Genomic DNA, 17,829 nt, shown 5'->3' on the forward strand with positions numbered 1-17,829 from the left:
GGAATTCCAAACTGCACCAGTCCCCATTGCAAGTACTATGACAGTTAGGCGGGAGGTGAGAAAACTTTGATTTCATGGTTGAGTGGCTGCTTTTAAGCCACACATCAAGCCGGTAAATGCCAAATGACGTCTCACTTGGTATAAGGAGCATAAACATTGGACGATTGAACAGTGGGAAAACATTGTGTGGAGTTACGAATCATGGTACACAATGTGGCGATCTGATGGCAGGGTGTCCATATGGTGAATGCTCGGTGAATGTTATCTGCCAGTGTCTGTAGTGCCAACAGCAAAATTTGGAGGCGATGATGTTATGGTGTGGTCGTGTTTTTCATGGAGAGATCTTGCACCACTTGTTGTTTTGCATGGCACTATCACAGCACAGGCCTACATTGATGTTTTAAGCACATTCGTGTTTCCCATTGTTGAAGAGCAATTCGGGGATGGCGATTGCATCTTTCAACACGATCAACCAATTGTTCATAATACACACCTGTGACTGAGTGTTACACATCAATAACATCCCTGTAACAGACTGGCCCGCACAGAGTTCTGACCTGAATCCTTTAGAACACCTTTGGGATGTTTTGGAACGCCGACTTCGTGCCAGACCTCACTGACCGACATTGATACCTTTCCTCAGAGCAGCACTCCATGAAGAATGGGCTGCTATTCCCCAAGAAACCTTCCAGCACCTGTTTGAACATATGCCTGTGAGAGTGGAAGCTGTCATCAAGGCTTATGGTGGGCCAACACCATACTGAATTCCAGCATTACCGATGGAGGATGCCACAAACTTTTAAGTCATTTTCAGCCAGGTGTCCAGATACTTTTGTTCACATAGTGTATGTGATCATTTATTTTACACAGAAGTCTAACTACTCATTACAGTTGATACATGCACTGCTGCAGAGCATACTTCAGTAAGAAAACACAGGGACTGATGACGACGATGATGATGATGATTATTATCGGTTTGTGGGGCGCTCAACTGCGCGGTTATCAGTGCCCATACAAATTCCCAACCTCTGCTCAGTCCAAATCTGCCACTTTCATGAATGATGATGAAAATGATGAGGACAACACGAACACCCAGAGAACTCAAGGCAGGTGACCCCCGGGAATCGAACCCGGGACCCCGTGCTCGGGAAGAGAGGACGCGACCGCGAGAACACGAGCTATGGACCACAGGGACTGAAAGTATGTCAAATAAGCCAACAAACTTTTTTGTAGGTCAATGCAATTTGACATTTCTGAGGGCAAAATACACTGAGCCTCTTGATTAATTTATCTGTGCGTTGACTTGATTTTGACTTGTTACCACCACACGTCACAGTATTTTTCACATAGTGTTTCATTTATTTGTTATGGTTTTAGGGCGCAAAACTGCTTCGGTCATTAGCGCCCGGTCCGTGACTTAGGAAAAGCTAAAAAACGAAACTGGAAACCAGCAGTAATGGGAGCAAAACTCAAAAAGTGGGGATACCAAAAACAGAAGGAAAGCTTACAAAACCACTATAAAAGTGGGGTTGTTTGTCCCCAAAAGAGCTTCAAATGACTGACGTCATCTTACTGGCACCAATGAACTCGAGAATGCAATCGGCTGATCGCGTGCCATCTGCTAAAATGGAAGATATATCAGGTGACAGCTGTAGACCGGCGCATAACAGAGTAAAATAGGGGCACTCAAGTAAAAGGTGTCTCACCGCCCACAGTTGAGAGCAGTGGGGACAGAGCGGGGGAGGACTGCAGCTTAAAAGATGTCGATGGCTGAAAAGACAGTGCCCTATCCGGAGTCTAGTTAAAATTACCTCCTCCCAACGATGAGTTCGGGAGGAAGAGGTCCAAGCACAGGGAAGAGCTTTCACGTCCCACAATTTATTATTGGGAAGTGTCGACCAATGTGCATGCCATAAAAGAGCAATACGACGACATAAAACACCCCGTAGATCGGCGAAGGGAATCATGCAAATAGCTGTCCGAAGAAGAGAGACTGCAGCCTTGGCTGCTATATCGGCCGCCTCATTTCCACAGATACCAACATGTCCTGGGATCCAGAGGAACCCCACAGAGATGCCCCTCAAGTTGAGCAAGTGGAGGCAGTCCTGAATCCGGTGGACCAGACGGTCGACAGGGTAGAGAGCTTGGAGACTCAGGAGAGAATCTGAACAGATAACATACTGTATCCGCTGATGGCGACGGATGTATTGGACAGCCTGGAGAACAGCGTAAAGCTCCGCAGTATAAACCGAACACTGGTCGGGAAGCCGAAATCGATTTGGGATGTCGCCAACAATATGGGCACTTCCAACACCAAATGATGTTTTTGAGCCATCAGTGTAAATAAATGTGGCATCCTTCATTTGTGCGCAGAGAGCAGCAAATGCCCGACGATAAACAAGAGAAGGGGGTACCATCCTTGGGAAACTGACAAAGGTCACGGAGCAGGCAGGTCTGGGGCCGGAGCCAAGGCAGTGCTGTACCCCAAGTTGTCAAGAAAGTTTTAGGAAAGTGGAAGGAAAGAGAATGGAGCCGTTGATGGAAGCAGACTCCCAATGGTAGTAGGGAGGAAGGGCAGCCAGCATACCCTAAATCCAAGGAGGCGTCGAAAAAAATGTCATGGGCCGGATTTGCAGGCATGGAAGACAGATGGTTAGCATAACAACTCGGAAGGACAGCCCGCCGATTGGACAGTGCAGGTTCAGCAGTCTCAGCATAAAGGCTTTCCACAGGGCTGGTGTAAAACCTCCAGACACTAAACGTAATCCACGGTGGTGGATAGAGTCGAGACGCCGAAGAATAGATGGTCAAGCAGAGGAGTAAACTATGCTTCCATAGTCCAATTTCGAGCGCACTAAGATGTGATACAGGCGGAGAAGGACCACTCGGTCCGCTCCCCAGGAGGTGCCATTCAGGACACAAAGGATGTTTAGGGATCGCAGACAGCGAGCCAAAAGATAGGAAACGTGGGAGGACGAGCACAGCTTTCTGTCAAACATAAGACCCAAGAATTTAGCGACGTCCACAAAGGGAAGGTTGACAGGGCCTAGATGTAAGGCAGGCGGAAGAAACCCTGTACAACGCCAAAAATTAACACAAACGGTCTTACTGGGAGAAAAGCGGAAGCCGGTTTCAATGCTCCAAGAGTGGAGGCGATTGAGACATCCTTGAAGACGTCGTTCAAGAAGGCTGGTCCGTTGAGAGCTGTAGTAGATTGCAAAATCGTCCACAAAGAGGAAGCCCAAGACATCAGGAAGAAGACAATCCATAATTGGGTTTATGGCAATGGCAAACAGTACAACACTTAGCACAGAGCCCTGGGGTACCCCGTTTTCTTGGGAGAAGGTACGGGAGAGAGTAGTGTTCACCCGCACTTGAAATGTGTGCTCCGCCATAAATTCACGAAGAAAAAGGGGCAGCCGACCTTGAAAGCCCCTAGAGAACAGTGTGCGGAGGATGCCTGTCCTCCAACAGGTATCGTATGCTTTCTCCAGATCAAAAAATATCGCTACTGTTTGGCGTTTCCAGAGAAAATTGGTCATGATATAAGTGGAGAGTGCAACAAGATGGTCAACTGCAGAACGATGCTTTCGGAAACTGCATTGGGCAGATGTTAAAAGACTGCAGGACTGCAGCCACCAGGCTAAACGGCAATTCACCATACGCTCCAAAACCTTACATACACTACTCGTGAGAGAAATGGGGCGATAGCTAGAGGGGAGATGTTTGTTCTTTCCAGGTTTCAGAACAGGAATGACGATAGCTTCCCGCCATCGTCTGGGAAAAGTACTGTCGGTCCAAATTCAATTATAAAGGCGAAGGAGGTAACGCACACTATGGTATGATAAATGCAGCAACATTTGTATGTGGATACCATCCGGTCCTGGGGCGGAAGAGCAAGAAGAAGAGAGTGCATGTTGGAGTTCCTGCATGGAGAAAACAGTATTGTAGTTTTCGCGATTTTGAGAGGAGAAGGCAAGAGGTTGCACTTCCGCTGCACGTTTCTTTGGGGGAAACGCTGGCGGGTAATTTGAAGAGCTCGAAATCTCAGCACAGTGTTGACCCAGTGAGTTAAAAATTGTGATGGGGTCCACTAATTTATCCTGAACGACAGTGAGCCCAGAGACGGGAGAAACTAGGCGCTCCAGATAACCGCCAAATCAGACTCCAAACTTCTGAGGAGGGAGTGAAGGTGTTAAATAAGCTAGTAAAGAAGTCCCAGCTTGCCTTCTTGCTATCGCGGATGACGCGACGGCATCGCACACAGAACTGCTTATAGCGGATACAGTTGGCCAAAGTAGGATGATGTCTGAAAACGCGAAGAGCACGTCGCCGCTCACGTATTGCCTCGTTCCACCAAGGAACTGGGGGGCACTGGGGCAATTCGGAGGTGCGAGGTATTGAACGTTCCGCAGCTGTAAGAATAACTTCTCTAATATAAGTGACCTCATTGTAGACGCTAGGAAATTGACGGTCATTGAATGTCGCTACAGATGAAAAAAGTGTCCGATCAGCTTGGGCAAACTTCCAGCGTCTCGGGCGCATATATGGCAGTTGTGGCTGCAATCGAAGGACACATGGAAAGTGGTCACTTGAGTGTGTATCAGCAAGAGCGAACCATTCGAAGTGCTGAGCTAGCGGAACAGGACCGACCGAAAGGTACAAATGAGAGAAATTTGTTGTGAAGGCAGACAAAAACGTAGGGTCCACAGTGTTGAGGCAAACAAGATCCGCTGGGTGTAAGACGTCTATCAATAGTGAGCCACGCGGACAAGTATGCGGAGATCCCCAAAGCGGGTGGTGGGCATTGAAGTCCCCAACCAGCAAATAGGGGGGGCAGAAGCTGACCAAGAAGATGAAGGAGATCAGCTCATGCCATTGGTGTGGATGATGGAATGTAGGCAGTACAAAGAGAGAAGGTGTATCCAGAAAGCGAAAGACGGACAGTGACAGCTTGGAAGGAAGTGTTTAAGGGGAGTGGGTGATAATGGAGAGTCTCATGGAGAAGAATCATGAGTCCTCCATGTGTTGGAGTGCCTTCAACAGAGAGGAGATCAAATCGGACTGACTGAAAATGGGGGAAAACAAAGCGGTCGTGGGGACACAGCTTTGTTTCCTGAAGACAGAAGATGACCGGCGAGTAGGATTGTAAGAGGATCGACAATTCATCCAGATTGGCTCGAATGCCGCATATATTCCAATGGATAATGGACAAAGGGTGGACAGAAAATGGAAGAATGTGACCAAGGTTGCCCTCAACTCAATGACTGCTCAGAGCTTGCAACCGACAGCGTGGAACGGCATTCAGCCAAAGGCAGAAGATCCTGATCCATTGGTTGTTCGGGAGCAGCTCCTGCCACCGGCGATCGGCCGGTTGATCGGCCGCCAGCAGTGTGCCTCGGCGACACAGAAGACAGCCGAGGGCGGTTACCACCAGGCGGTGCTGTAGATGAGACACGCCACGGTGGAGAAGGAGAGGAATTGGGTTTCTTATTAGCCTTTTTGGAAACAGAACATCGAGATGAAGGAGGAACTGATGGTTGTGAAGTTGGGGTACGTAAAAAATCTTCACGAGTATGCTCTTTTTTGGAAGCCCGGGTCTCTGATTTTGGGGCTTGAGATTTAGAAGAACCCGATGAAGGGTGAGCCATAGAGAGAGCGGGTGAGAGTGGGGAGGTTGAAGGGGCAATCTTCGCGCTGGCCGATCTGACAACCGTGGCACTAAAGGTGAGATCACAAATCTGAGTGGCTGCCTGCTTTGTTGGTCGAAGAGAAGAAAGGACAGTGCTGTATTTACCTGTGTGAGGCACAGTGGGCTTTCGACTGGCGAATAACTTTCGAGCAGCAAAGGTCGACACCTTTTCCTTCACTCTGATTTCCTGAATGAGCCGTTCGTCTTTAAAAATGGGGCAATCTCTAGAGGAAGCAGTGTGGTCACCCATACAGTTGATGCAATGAGGGGATGGAGGTGGACAAGCACCCTCATGGGCATCCTTGCCACACTTAACACATTTGTCTGGATTGGAACAGGATTGGCTGGTATGATTGAACCACTGACACCGATAGCAACGTGTATGGTTTGGGATGTAAGGGCGAATGGAAATTATCTCATAGCCCACTTTTATGTTCGATGTGAGTTGAACTCTACAAATGTCAAGAAGACAGTACGGGTTTGAACAATGTTCGTGTCAACCCTTTTCATGACTCTATGAACAGCCGTGACACCCTGGTCAGACAGGTAGTTTTGAATTTCCTCGTTGGACAATCTGTTGAGGGAGCGTGTATAGATGACCCCACATGATGAATTTAAAGTGTGGTGCGCTTCCACCCAGACAGGGAAGGTGTGTAACAGTGAAGTACGCAGCAATTTTTGTGCCTGGAGGGCACTGACTGTTTCTAACAAAAGGTGCCATTTCGTAATTGGGAACAAGACTTTACAGGACCCGCAATTGTGTTGACACCTTTCTGAATAGTGAAAGGGTTGACTGTGGAGAAGTCTTGACCTTCGTCAGACCAAGAAACAACAAGGAACTGTGGCAATGATGGAAGAACTGTCCGTGGCTGAGACTAATTGAACTTACGCTTGTGAGCTGACATAGTAGATGATGAGGAAACCATTGCGGAAGTATCCCCCATGACTACTGGCATCTCCGATGGCACGCTCCTTCCTTGTGGGGGGCCCTCTCTGAGGGCACTCCAGCCTTAGGTGATTGTTCACACCTCAGGTCACACCTCCCGAGAAACGAATGGAGGGACCAATCGGCACTTTTGGAAGGTATCAGCTCGGGTAATCACCCCTCCATGGGCCTGGCAGTTACCAGGGGGTACGTACGTGTCCTACCTGTCTACCCGGGGCGGGGAATTACGCATTATCCTGTCACTGGCTACACATGGGAATGCGTGGGTCGGCCTTCAGACACGCACAGGGAGGAAAAAAGAGAAAGGGAAAAACAAAGAAAGGGAGAAACAAAGAAAGGGAAAGGAAAGAAAGGGAATGGAAAGAAGAGAGGTCTCAAATGCCACAGCAGAAAAAAGGGTGAAGAGAAGAGGTAAAGAAAAGAGAAGGACAAAGGAAGGACAAAGACTTGCCAGCAGAGAAAGCGAAGAAGAGAGACTGTTTTACATTTTCGAGCGTCCGTCTCCGGACGTAGGCACAAAACATACACCCAGAGGGGGAGAAAGGGAAGGAAAGAGGCGAAGGTGGGGGGGGGGCAAAGATGGGGGATGGGGAAGGATGCGCAAAAGGAAGGTATGCAGCCCGGAAAGGAAGGAGGGCCACATTAGCTCAGGGTCCTGTGCTCGCTACGCACATATCCACAAAAGAGTTGTGGACCCCCTGGGGGAGTGTTTCATTTAATGTGTGATCATTAATGTCTACACCTGATGCAGAAAGGGCTGTGCCTTTTCAAAACGCTGTATGGATGTGTATATGCAGCAGAGTACAAACATTTACTGTTCTGCTGCAGGTAATCTAGCATATAGAATTACTTCAGTGGCGATCACTGTCTTTCAGAGCACAAAAATCTCTCTTCTCTGACTGAACATTTTATAACAAAACTCTGTAGTTCAGACTTGTGACCAAATGCTCATGCAAAAGCTGTAGAATTAATCATAGTAGTGTCTTCGAATCAAACTGTGGTGCATAAATAACAATATAGCACTTTTCTTACCTATAGGTTTCTAAAAGGTTAACTCACATCTTATACATGTAGGAGTAAACCCTATGCTGTAGCTACTGTCTATATACACCTAGGACTGCTGACAAGAACACTGATCATAAAGGCTGAATCCTATCCAAACTAACAGCAATGAAAGAAGGTACTACAAGTTGAATATCTGTCAATATATTTCTGATCATAAAGCATATATCAGACTATGAAATTATATTGTAATTTGATAGATATAAAATCTACTCACCAAAGGCTACAGGAGAACAAAAATATAAAAAAAGATCATACGTATGCTATCTTTCAGAGCCAGTGGCTCCTACTCCTGGCAAAAGGGTTGAAAGGAAGGGAAGAGGGGTCAAGCAAAAGGACTTAAGATGTTTAGGAGAAGGGGTAGAGTTCAGAAAAGTCACTACAACCCCAGGTCATGGGAGACTTTCCAGACAGGATGAGAAGGAACAACTGATTGAGGACTGCACTGCATGAGATTTGGAAACTCGGGAGCTTAAAAGTGGAGGCTAGGGTAATAGGTGAGACAGAGATTACTGCTAAAACATTGTGCTCGAGTTAATAAGAGTGAAAAGTTAAGCGCATTATATGTAACACACAGGGGAGGGGGATGGCGAAAAATAGATGGGTCAGAAAATAAAAGATGTATAAAACTAAAACAGAGTGGAGAAAATAGTAGTTACTGTGGAGAAATGCTGAGAAGGAAAAAATTAAGGTAAATTAAGGCCAGGTGGGTCATGAGAACCAAAGACATATTGTAATGCTAGTTCCCACCAGCAGAGTTCTGAGAAACTGGTATCTGTGAGGGAAGAATCCAGATGGCATATGTGGTGAAACAGGCACTGAGGTCATGAATGTCATGTTGTAGAGCATACTCTGCAGCAGGATATTGTGCACTGCCAGTATAAACCTTTTGCCTATGCCCATTCATCCTAACCGATAACTTGGTGGTAGTCATGCCGGCGTAAAAGGCCGAACAGAGTTTACATAACAGCTGGTATATGACTTGTCATTTCACAGGAGGCTTTCCCTCCAATCCATATTTTTATTCAACCAATAGCATTGTATTGTCAAAAATTGATAATTTTGTTATTAGACCACAAAATTAATATGACAGTTTTGTATAAATAGAAGACTCTTCTTCAAAACTGACAAATGTACTGAATCTTTCTCTACAACATGTAATTTAGCTAACTTTACAAACAGAGATTTCAGTTTAATAAATAACTCACCATAATTGAACTGACTGTTTTGTTTCTCACAGTTTATTATATTAAATGTATAAACAACATCAGTTTCCATTCCACTTATTTCAAAATAGAACCACTGATGATGCTTACTGGAGTTAACATCAGGCATGAGAATCAAGTCGTATTCACGGAGACCAACCTGCAATAAACAAGACAATGTACAAAATAGAACTTAACAGTTAATGATACCAGGGTCATATATTGTATTATATACCTGAATAGCTTTTCTAAGGTTTCCACTTTCAAACCTTGACTCAAAAATCAAGTGACGTTTCTCAGGTTCACCACTTCCCAAGTGTCTCTCATCCATATTGAAAAGGACCCTGTTAGTGAAAGTCACAATAATTAATACTTATTGAACAAAAATATTTCACCATAGTTTGTAATGACAATTTAGTGATGATATATCATTTCAAATTTCTCTATCAGTAGTCTCACTTTTCACTTGCGTTTATCAGTCTATGAGATGGATCCACTGAAGACCAACTATCCAAATCATAAACAACTTTGTTCATGACTTGATTTGGATGAAGACCTCTCTCCACACAGTTTAAAAGTTTGCTCCTAAAATGGAAAACAGAACTGTATGAAAAAGGTCTGGAAATATAGATCAATAATCTGCCATGATGCCAATTACATACCTACATGTTCTTCTGTCCTTTATATTCAAGGGCTCTAGCTTCCCTGAACCTTCACTACCCATCATATCAGGATATGCCACTTTAACAAATGGTAGCACACTGTTGACTCTTGACGCAATCACAGAATATGCATAATGGAAAGTAGAGTAATTAGGAATGTTTTCAAATACTGTAAGACCTTTTATCATTTCTCTGCTACTAGCCAAACTTCTGTAAAAATTTCAGTATACAAAATAAATAATGAATCACTTATGTAACAGCGTTTCATTATTATATGGGCTTGATTACCTACAAATGCATGCTTTACCTTCCATTTGGAGTCTGAGCAACATCCTTTTTCAACATCAAATTATTTTGTGATATTAATGTAGAGCTGCTTTCACTAATATTTTCACCTCCTCCATCCACAGGAAAACTTTTCCCTTGTATACACTGATCCTTACTTTCATTTCTGGTAGAACAGTTCGAGTTGTGCGACTGGGAAGCTCCTGTATATGCAGCAGATGAAAAATGGAGAGTGTTTTCTGTCAAATTAAATTCCATGATTTTCTTCTTTAGGTCACTTTCTCCCATCAATGCATCAAAGGAACAACTTTTCTTAAGTGTTATTTCCCTGCTTCCAGAATTGCATTTCATTTTGCTGCAAACACAAGGCCCTCTCAGCTCTTGGAAAAATGATTCATACCTAAAAGAAAACCCATAATAATTGCCATATTAATGACGTAGCACATCAAAAGGGCATGTAAATAATGGTATGTATAGTTATTCACATTTACAGACTTCATTACAGATTTACTATTTCAGCTGCATTCAATGCTGATTAAAATAAATATAACACATTTCTTTATTCTATTGTGTCTTTGCTCTATCTAAAGAAAATTTACATTTTTTTATGCTCATATAAAAATACTTTAGTCATGTCATATGTTGATCAGCAACAACAGCTGGAGCTACTACGAAGGGCATTTGAAAAGTTGGTGCAAAAATAAAAACTACTTACATTTTTGGGGTAAACCTGTTTTATTTTTTGACATAGTCTCCTTTTAGACTTACACACTTCATCCAACACTGTTCTAATTTGTTGATCCCTTCTGAATAATAGGAATTGTCCAAGTCTGCAAAATAGCTATTAGTTGCTGCAATTACCTCCTCATTTGAATAAAATCTTTGTGCCGCCAGCCATTGTTTCAAATTGGGGAACAAATAGCAGTCTGAGGGAGCCAAGTCTGGAGAACAGGGGGCATGTGAAACGAGTTGGAATCCTATTTCCAATAATTTTGCGACCAAAACTGCTGAGGTGTGTGCTGGTGCATTGCCGTGATGGCAAAGGACTTTTTGCGGTCCAATCGCCGGCGCTTTTCTTGCAGCTTGGTTTTCAAACGGTCCAATAACGATGACTAATATGCACCTGTAATAGTTTTACCCTTTTCCAGATAGTTGATGAGGATTATCCCTTGCAAATCCCAAAAGACAGTTGCCATAACCTTGCCAGCCGAAGGAATGGTCTTCGCCTTTTTTCGTGCAGATTCTCCCTTGGTAACCCATTGTTTAGATTGTTGTTTAGTCTCAGAAGTATAGTAATGTATCCATTTTTCATCCACAGTGACAAAACAATGCTTAAAGTCCTGCGGATTCTTCATGAACAGCTGCAAACCATTCTTGCAACACTTCACATGATTCTGTTTTTGGTCAAGCGTGAGCAATTGCAGAACCCATATTGCGGATAGTTTTCTTATGTCCAAATGTTTATGCAAAAATTATGTACCCATTAATTTGAGATACCCACAGCACTAGCAATCTCACGCACCTTAACTCTTCTCTCGCCCATCACCATATCATGGATTTTATCAATGATTTCTGGAGTCATAACCTCCACAGGGTGTCCAGAACGTTCAGCATCACTTGTGCCCATATGGCACTCCTAAAATTTTGAAACCACTTATAAACTATTCTAATCGAAGGTGCAGAGTCACCGTAATGTTTATTAAGCTCCTCTTTAGTCTCCTGAGGCATTTTGCCTTTCATAAAGTAATGTTTAATCACCACACGAAATTCTTTTTCATCCAGTTTTTGACAATCACTCGACTTCTTTGATTCACACGAATGCCAAACACAAGGAAATAGACCAATGTGGCTGAAACATGGTGTGCGTTCTTTCCAAAGATGCTACTGACTAAATATGACCTCAGTACATGCTGGTGGTGCCATCTCTTGGACTTTGCACGGACTTTTCAAATGCCCTCTGTTTGTTACTTCTGGTTTAGTATTTGAGTTCTTGAATATTCATGACACATCAAAACTGTGTGCCTGGGCACGTTTTGAAACAGGATTCTTGTCTATCTTCTATCATATGGTTGACTGTCTTGCAAAGATAATATGATAGCTTAAAAAAGAGTTTGGAATGAAATAAAATATTAAAATATGTAGTTGTGGACCGAAGCTTGTCTTAATCTGTGAAGGAAAAACAGACTGCTGACCTGGAACAGTACTGTCCATGAAAACCAGGTGACTGGGTTTCAGTCTCATATGTAGTTTTCAGACTTCCTGAAAATTCAATAATCCATTCATGTTTTGGGCATAATATTCTGAAACTACTTGGTACTTTGTGAGATAAAAGTACTATGACAGTTAGGTGGGCGGTGAGAAAACTTGAGATTTCATGGTTGAGTGGCTGCTCATAAGCCACACGTCAAAATGCCAAATGACATCTTGCTTGGTGTAAGGTGCGTAAACATTGGACAATTGAACAGTGGAGAAACATTGTATGGAGTGATGAATCACTGTACACAATGTGGCGATCTGATGGCAGGGTGTGTGTATGGAGAATGCCTGGTGAATGTCATCTGCCAGTGTCTGTAGTGCCAACAGTAAAATTTGGAGGTGATGGTGTTATGGTGTGGTCATGTTTTTCATGGAGGGAGCTTGCACCCCTTGTTTTGCATGTCACTATCACAGCACAGGCCTACATTGATGTTTTAAGCACCTTCTTGCTTGCCAGTGTTGAAGAGCAATTTGGGAATGGCGATTGCATCTTTCAACACGATCAACCACCTGTTCATAATACACAGCCTGTGGTGCAGTGGTTACACAACAACATCATCCCTGTAATGGACTGGCCTGCACAGAGTCCTGACCTGAATCCTATAGAGCACCTTTGGGATATTTTGGAAAGCCGACTGTGCCAGGCCTCACTAACCGACACCGATATCTCTCCTCAGTGCAGCACTCCGTGAAGAATGGGCTGCCATTCCCCAAGAAACCTTCTAGCACCTGACTGAACATATGCCTGCAAGAGTAAAAGCTGTCCTCAAGGCTAAGGGTGGGCCAACACCATACTAAATTCCAGCATTACCGACAGAGGGCGCCATGAACTTTTAAGTAATTTGCAGCTAGGTGTCTGGATACTTTTGATACATAATGTCTAAATTAAATGATTAGTGGAAAATCTCGTATAAGATGTGAAACAAATACTAACATCTTATACGAGATTTTCCACTAATCATTTAGATCACCTATATGGTCCACATCCTTCATTGTTTTGTCCCTTTTGTTAGCTATCACTTACGTCTGTCATCTTAACACTTTCTCTTCTTCAGTGTTTTATATATACATAAATAAATATTTTCGTCACCAACTGTGCTAGTTTCATCTTCCTCCTATTATCTTGTTCCGTTTATAGTCCTCTTCTCTTTTTTATTTATTGATTTATTTATTCAACATTCCATAGTTTTAACGATGGTTATTCGCTGTTTCCCAGCCAACAATCACTGCCAACAATCTCTTCCACACTTACCAGTATCATCCATTTCCGTCGATTTCTTGTTGCTGGCGATATTTTTGTGCCATTGGCTATCTTTCTCTGCCACAAGAAAAATTTTTTGGGAAATTTCTGCCCCACCCGCGATCTTTTTTGCGGCACGCGCGATCGCTTTTGCGGCACGCGCGATCGCTTTTGGGGCACGCGCGATCGCTTTTGCGGCACGCGCGATCGCTTTTGCGGCACGCGCGATCGCTTTTGCGGCACGCGCGATCGCTTTTGCGGCACGCGCGATCTTTTTTCGCCACTCGCTATCTCTGTTTTTGAGCTACGTGTGTTCTTTTTCCCCTGATCTGGACATACTTGCTTGGTCTGCTCAACTTTTTCCGTATTTTTCGTATTTTTCTTATTTAGTGGTCTTCCTTTGGTATTGAACATTACCATTACCAACACAATTTCTTTCCTTCTCGTCCTTCCCTCCGTGTTTTACTCCTTCTTATGATTACTATTTCAACTTTAGTTATTTAATTTCCCTACCCACCAGTTACCCACTATGTACCCTAATCCTATACCACATTATTTACATTCATTCCGGAAACATGCATTAACCGTAGCCAAACTGCAATCCCACATACTTTTCCTCCAGTCCTGCTTAACTTTTGGAATTACCCCTAAAGGGCTTACCTTAAAAGTTCCCATCTCCGGGTGCAATTCCTCCTTCCACCAGTCTCTCCTGGACTTCCAGAACCTTCAATCCTTAGCCCTTACCCAACTTGTCCTGAATCTCTACACTACTTCACGTAACCACCACTCCCAACAGCTCCTATCTCTCTTCAAAGTCCTCCAGCTCTCAAACCCTTGCTTGGAGAACACACTGAGGAACATCATCCTAGAAGCCAGCTGCAAACTTGAGTTCCATGCCACACACCACCTGAAAAAACTATCCACAGTGCTAGTGCAACACCTAAGAAGTGGGGTCCCTCTCCCTATCCCTCACAAACACCAACCACAACAGAACCTTCAACAACCCCCCCTCATAGCCAACAAACCTAGCCTAGCCACCCTACTCAATCTCCCCATCCCAGCACAACCCCACACAGACCAAATCTCAACTATAACCACAGTCAAATGCCACATATCACCAGTCCCAATTCAGTCCTGGTTAAAGATCTCCTCTCATTCACCCGGAACCTCAACTGGAAATATCACTTCACTACCCAAACACAGCCCCCAAGTACTAGACCCAGTGTTGAACCCTGTCTAGAACAGTTCTGACTGCCTTCTCAAAGGGATCCTCCTCCCCTCCCCCAAAACCATCCCTTGCAGACATTTCAGGAATTCCTCACATCCAGTGTTGCCTCCCAGTCCTTCTTGAAGAACATCCCGACAACCCCCAACATCACCCCAGCTGAATCCCGTGCCATTAAGGAGCTGAAAATAGACCGCTCTATTGTCATCCTCCCAGCGGATAAAGGCTCCACAACTGTCGTACTTGACCGTGTGGAGTATGTGGCAGAAGGACTGCGTCAACTCTCTGACACCTCAACCTACAAAGCTGTTACCCAGGATCCCATTCCCTCCATCCAGACTGAGCTGCAAAAAATCCTAAAAATCCAAGGTCCCTCACAAGGCCTCACAACGGCTTCCATAGACTTACTCACTCCATCTGAGCCACGTACCCCTACCTTCTACCTATTACCCAAAATCCACAAAGAGAACCATCCTGGCCGTCCCATTGTAGCAGGCTTCAAATCCCCAACCGAACGTATCTCAGCTCTGGTAGACCAGCACCTACAACCTATCACCCGCAGACTCCCATCCTACATCAAAGACACAAACCACTTCCTAGAATGCCTCAAATCCATTCCCACTCCTCTCCCACCTGAAACCTTTCTTGTCACCATAGATGCTACATCCCTTTACACAAACATCCCACATACCCATGGTCTCTCTGCCCTTGAGCACTACCTCTCCCAACGCCCACCCGAAGATCTTCCAAAAACCTCATTCCTTATCACACTTACCAACTTCATCCTCACCCATAATTACTTCACTTTTGAAGGCCAGACCTACAAACAAATCAGGGGAACGGCCATGGGAACCAGGATGGCTCCCTCCTATGCCAACCTCTTCATGGGCCGCATGGAGGAGGCTTTCCTGAAGACCCAACAGCTGCTTCCCCTGGCCTGGTATGGGTTTATAGATGACATCTTTGTGGTCTGGACTCATGGTGAAGAAACACTCCTTAATTTCCTCCATAACCTCAACTCCTTTTCGAATCTGAATTTCACCTGGTCCTTCTCCAAAACCCAAGCCACCTTCCTGGATGTTGACCTTCATCTTGTTGAAGCACACATCCACACCTCTGTCCATATCAAACCCACAAACAAACAACAGTACCTTCACTTTGATAGCTGCCATCCTTTCCACATCAAACGCTCCCTTCCCTACAGCCTAGGTATTCGTGGCAAACGTATCTGCTCCAGTGACAAATCCCTCAACAACTACACCAATAACCTGACCAGTGCTTTCCTCTCCCGCAACTATCCTGCAGACCTTGTCCACAAACAGATTTCCCGAGCAATACATTCCTCCCCGTCCAACAACAATGTTCCTACCCCCAGACCACACAGAAGCATCCCCCTTGTCACCCAATATTATCCTGGCCTCGAAAACATCAACAAATTACTCCGCCAGGGATATGACTTTCTCAAGTCAACCCCTGAAATGAGATCATCCCTTGACAAAATTCTCCCCACACCACCCAGAGTTGCCTTTCGTCGCCCCCCTAACCTCCGTAACATCCTTGTTAAACCCTACAATATTCCCAGACTACCTTCTCTACCCAGCGGTTCCTACCCCTGTAACCGACCCCGCTGCAAAACCTGCCCCATGCATCCCCCCCACAACCACCTACTCCAGCCCCGCTACTGGTAAAACATACACAATTCAAAGCAGGGCTACGTGCGAAACTACACATGTCATTTATCAACTGACATGCCTGCACTGCACAGCCTTTTACATCGGCATGACAACAACCAAACTGGCTGAGCGCATGAACGGACACAGACGAACTGTCCGCCTAGGAGATGCCCAATACCCAGTAGCGGAGCATGCCCTCCAGCATAATTCTAGGGACCTAGGAACCTGCTACACCGTATGTGCCATTTGGCTTCTCCCACCCAACACCAGTCCCTCTGAACTGCGGAGATGGGAACTTGCACTCCAACACATCCTTTCATCCCGCCATCCCCCTGGACTGAACCTACGTTAAACAACCTCACTCCCATTCACTCTTCAGTCTTCTCCTCTTTCCCTTTCCTCTTTAGCCATTCACGCATCTTTTCATCCTACTAGTTGTGTTTATCTTTATACTATATACCTCTTTACTTCTGTATGCATCCTCTTTGGTTTGAAGCTGGCACAGTACTTACAGTAGAATATCTTTGGCTTCCCTCTGACAACCATGCCTCCATCCTTGCTACCCTCCCTGTTTACCTTTCCCTGTTGCTTCATAACCTGGGTTGTGAGTAACTGAATCCACTTTCCCTCCTTCCCTTTTTTCCCCCTCTCTCCTCCCTGATGAAGGAACAAAGTTCCGAAAGCTAGGAATGTAAATTTTCAGTTCTGTTTTATGTGTATCTATCGGCTGTACTGAGCTGAGGTAAGTACTGGCCAGCCCCTTTGAATGTATAAATTAATGCAGATGAGTAGGAAAAACAAATGCATAATGTTCAGATACAGCACTAGCAGTGTCCTACTTCACACAAACACATCGTTTAAATATCTGGGTATAATGTTGCAAGGAGATATACACTGCAATGAGAATATGAAGAATGTGGTAGTGAAGGCAAATGGTCAACTTCTGTTTATTGGGCTAGCGCAACCTGTCCTTGAGTACTGCTTGAGTATTTGAAATCCATACCAGGTTGGATCAAAGGAAGACATTGAAGCAATAGTAAGATGGGTTCCTAAGATTTGTTACTATTGTGCGTGTCATGTAAGGCGGCGGCCCAATATTCAGCCTTTCTGCGCATCCCCCTCCACTAGTCACTGGCAGCCAACAATATTCATTCTTCTTCAGAGCGGCTAGCAGAGAGTTACAGCTAGAGAGTGAGAATCTCGCTCCTACACGCTGCGCTGTTGCTGCACTTCGCGACCACCAAATTATTCATTCTAATATCAATTATTTTGTTTCTTTTTTTTCTTGCAGCAATATAGCTGTGAATGTGTATTTTGTAAATATTTAACTGCATTTTTTAAAAAAAGGTCAGGTGACAGCAATAAAAGTGAAGAGCTTTACAAGCAGGCGAGGCAAATTATTTACCACATTTATAACTTTTTCAAATGTGAATTTAAAAGCAGGTCTCTGCTGTTGACATTGGAAAACACAAGAACAGACTCCAGTACCATGTGGTGTCAAAAAGAGAACTGTAAAGAGACTTGTAAAATAAAGTGTCAAGGCTGTAGGAACCATAGAAACAGTTCGTTTCCTGTCGCCTGGA

The 17,829-nt window shown here is 44.5% G+C and overlaps 1 protein-coding gene across 5 annotated transcripts in view; it reads right to left on the reverse strand.

Moving 5' to 3' along the window:
- The window catches only part of LOC126484554 (cytosolic carboxypeptidase 1-like), a 514,320-nt gene that overhangs the window by 326,481 nt on the left and 170,010 nt on the right, over positions 1–17,829 (reverse strand). For all 5 annotated transcript variants that reach the window (XM_050108112.1, XM_050108113.1, XM_050108111.1 and 2 more), the window contains exons 11-15: positions 9,875–10,252; positions 9,568–9,777; positions 9,365–9,490; positions 9,141–9,249; positions 8,909–9,065 (exon numbers count right to left, since the gene is read on the reverse strand). In XM_050108112.1, the coding sequence (XP_049964069.1) occupies positions 8,909–9,065; positions 9,141–9,249; positions 9,365–9,490; positions 9,568–9,777; positions 9,875–10,252 (980 nt within the window). The remainder of the gene's footprint in view (positions 1–8,908; positions 9,066–9,140; positions 9,250–9,364; positions 9,491–9,567; positions 9,778–9,874; positions 10,253–17,829) is intronic.

The sequence above is a fragment of the Schistocerca serialis genome, chromosome 6 (genome assembly GCF_023864345.2).
Source record: "Schistocerca serialis cubense isolate TAMUIC-IGC-003099 chromosome 6, iqSchSeri2.2, whole genome shotgun sequence".
Classification (NCBI taxonomy): Eukaryota; Metazoa; Arthropoda; class Insecta; order Orthoptera; family Acrididae; genus Schistocerca; species Schistocerca serialis.